Source organism: Cryptomeria japonica, chromosome 7 (assembly GCF_030272615.1).
Source record: "Cryptomeria japonica chromosome 7, Sugi_1.0, whole genome shotgun sequence".
NCBI classification, from domain to species: Eukaryota; Viridiplantae; Streptophyta; class Pinopsida; order Cupressales; family Cupressaceae; genus Cryptomeria; species Cryptomeria japonica.
The window spans coordinates 120,558,857-120,562,203 of NC_081411.1; the positions used below are offsets into that span (position 1 = coordinate 120,558,857).

The 3,347-nt window shown below is 35.1% G+C and overlaps 1 protein-coding gene across 1 annotated transcript; it reads left to right on the forward strand.

Annotated features, from left to right (window-relative positions):
* Positions 1-1,345: 1,345 nt before the first annotated feature.
* Positions 1,346-3,067, forward strand: LOC131045457 (hydroxycinnamoyltransferase-like). Its single transcript, XM_057979039.2, has 2 exons — positions 1,346-1,829; positions 1,914-3,067. The coding sequence occupies exons 1-2, from the start codon at positions 1,386-1,388 to the stop codon at positions 2,889-2,891; spliced, it is 1,422 nt and encodes a 473-aa protein (XP_057835022.2). The 5' UTR covers positions 1,346-1,385; the 3' UTR covers positions 2,892-3,067.
* Positions 3,068-3,347: the final 280 nt, after the last annotated feature.

Genomic DNA, 3,347 nt, shown 5'->3' on the forward strand with positions numbered 1-3,347 from the left:
ATGTTGGTATGTGTGTGGAATGTATAAGAAAAGGAGAGAAAGAAATTGCATAAGAAAAATAAATTTTGTAGCATATGCTTAAGGAAAGACATAGTAATATATTGCTTGGTGAAGCTCTATCCCTATGTGACAATAAGATACTTTTGGCAATTGAGATCTGAGAAATTATTAAAGGATATAAGCCAAGTTGCATAAGAAAATTTTGAAGAGAAAAATAAACCAAATTTGGGAATATACAAGCAAGATGGACAAGATATAAAGCCAACTATCTAGTAGAAAACCTCAAAAAAATTATTTGATTGTAATAATATTTGATCGATCTCCAATAAAGTGATAGTGTTTGAGTTGAATTTGTTTCTAGCTACAATAAATTAGTTAGAATAGATGCATATTATTGTTTTGCATCAACATGTGTTAATTAAATATCTTTAGTGAGAATCATATATGTGTTTTAATTGTAATAATTTAATTCTTGTTTCAATTGATTTAAGGTTATGTAATAAAATTATTTTTGTGTGTTCGATAAGTTCAATTAACACAACAAATGAAAGACATAATTTATATTTACTTAAATGATCAAATCAGTTTTATAATTTAAAAAAGTGTTAAATCCATTTTGTTCTTTTCTCTTATCTTCCTCTCTTCTTCCTCATGATGGATAATGAAATTTGATCAGAGACATTATAAAAAAGACACACGCGATTAATGTTAGAAGCTGAAAAAAAAAAAAAAAATTATATTAAAAATTATATTTTATATCTTAAATGCCACTCATTAATTATAATATTTTTTATCATATTAAACATTAAAAAATTACATAAACACAAATAAATAAATAAACAATCATAAATAGAAGTTGAAATGTCTCAAGAAACTAAGAATAACTATTGTAATCTTGAAACTCCACAAGAATTATATATTCTTATAAAAAATAAAGGCTTAAATATTTCCATTGAAAACGAGACTTTTAATCCATCTTAAAACCATGGTGTAATTTTTCAATTTTAAAAAAGCAATATGTGTTTAACTTGAAATAATTAAATGTCCCTTGGTAACACAATTACTAGACTTATATGTGTTAGTCGATATATTTACGAAAAGGCAATTTAAGCTCGTCGAATATGGTATCATCTTCCATTTCCTTTCCACAGACGCGTTCCACCCTGCCTCCTAAAAACATCAATAACCAATTGAACTTCGACGCCCGTTGATAGATTCCACCTCTATCTTTTATCATCAGTGGAAATGGCTGAATCATCGGTCTCCCTACCCTACAATGGGCCTAACGTGTTTATTCCTTAGGGGCAGATAATTGTCATTTGATTCCGGGTTGTTGTACATATTGCTTCCTGTGCAGATGCAAAGCAATAGAGGCAACTCGAGTCATGGCAGAAAATGAACCAGAAGCCGTTGTGAAAGTGGGGAGAACATCTGTCGTAAAACCGGCCATCCAAACCCCCACCCAGACCATGTTCCTCTCCAACCTTGACTTTTGTTGGTTACCCTTCAACAACGTTCAAAGACTTTTCTTCTACACACAGTCTCCTTTGAACGATTACTCTTCATTAATACAAGGCATGAGGGAAAGCCTTTCCTCAATTTTAGTGTATTTCTATCCTCTGGCTGGTCGGTTGAAGAAGGGAGAATCTGGTAGAATGGAGGTCGATTGCAATGACGAAGGCGTGGAATTTATGGAGGCATCAATTAACATACCCTTTCAAGATTTGGAAAAAGATGGGTTTCGGCGTAAACCCTTCTTCCCAAAGCTTGTCCACGAGGTCAATCTTTCTGAGGATGAAAATTACAGTAGACCGCTTCTGTTAATACAGGTATTTAAACAACTTTTTCTGTTTTCTATAACTTGCGAAACCCTTATCTGTCTCTTTTTTCTTAAAAACCGTTGGGTATTTTAGATTACAGAGTTTGAGGGAGGTGGGATATGCATAGGAACCACATTGCATCATGTTATAGCAGATGGAAATTCGTTTTGGCACTTCATGACATCATGGGCAGAGTGTAGCAGAGGTCTCCCCCTTGCGAAGCCTCCTCAGCACTCCAGAACAGTCTTTAAACGAGATGACAAGAGTCCTCTGTCAATTTCTTACAAAGTCCATGAGATAATAAGCCAGGGAATTACAGGGGCAAAGATTTTCAAATTTGTACCTGACAATCCACAGTCGGATCATATAGAAATATGTGGTAGCGACAACGTGGAAAGGCCCAACGAGGGTCTCCAGAAATGGGTGGATCCCAAAAGGAAAACACAAGTGATATACTCAACGTTTTGCTTTACAGAAGAGATAATACAAGACTTGAAACAACGAAGCGGGGCTTCGACTTCTTTTGTTGCAGTGGCTGCACAATTCTGGAGATGTGTAATGAGAGCTCGAGAGGTGCCGCAGGAAGAAGCCGTTTATTTCTTATTTGCGGCTGATTGCAGGGGTCGTGTTAAGCCGCCCCTGCTTCCAACTTATTTTGGAAATTGCTTATCTTTGGGTTTGGTGCAGACAACTGCTTACACACTAATCAATACCCACATCTCCTTCGCTGCGGATATTATCCAGCAAGCTATCACTTCCTGCACTTCAGAAGAGCAGATTAATTATCTGATCGACTGGGCAGAATCTCCTGACAGAAATTTTATAACTTTGGTTAGAGATGCCGGGTGGAAATATGGAACTAACGCAGTAAGTTCCCCAAGATTTCCATTGTATGAGACAGATTATGGATGGGGTAAGCCATTGGATGTGCAGACTGCTACAATGAACGAAATTGGAGTCATGTTTATGTCATGTGCGAAGGATGGAGGAAAAAGCATTTTTGTCTCCACTTGCCTTCCTCAACACCAGATGGATGTCTTACATCATCTTCTCTCCGTTTCAGAAGAATGATTTCATTCTGTCATTCTGGCGATCAGGGTTTTTAGGGTATCATTAGCAGAGCCGAAAATCCAGCTTGGGGAGCATCTGATAAAGGTATGCCATAAATGTCGTTGTACGTGCCACAGTCGCATTGATCTTTATCACTCTATATTGACATAGCTAATAATAAGTTGGTATTTCTTTAATTATTCAATTGTTTGATATTTAAAAATAGTATAATTAAATTTAACAAATATGTGCAATAAAAAAATATTTGATGACAAATAGCTATGATGATATACATGGACTATTCGTTTATCTTTTGGAAATAATTATCTAAATTTTAAGGGAAAATGGATATATTTTAACTAATATGGTGTAATCAACATAGTTATTAAATATGCCTTTGGAGTCATCTGTAAAAGGATTCCATCTCTCTATAAACTAATAAAAAATCTGCAGTGTTAAAGAGGGAAGATGAAGTTG

Coding starts and splice junctions, on each gene's coding strand:
- LOC131045457 (XM_057979039.2), top strand. CDS start 1,386: ATGGCAGAAAATGAACCAGAAGCCGTTGTGAAAGTGGGGAGAACATCT. Junction 1,830..1,913: donor GACCGCTTCTGTTAATACAG/GTATTTAAACAA, acceptor TGGGTATTTTAG/ATTACAGAGTTTGAGGGAGG.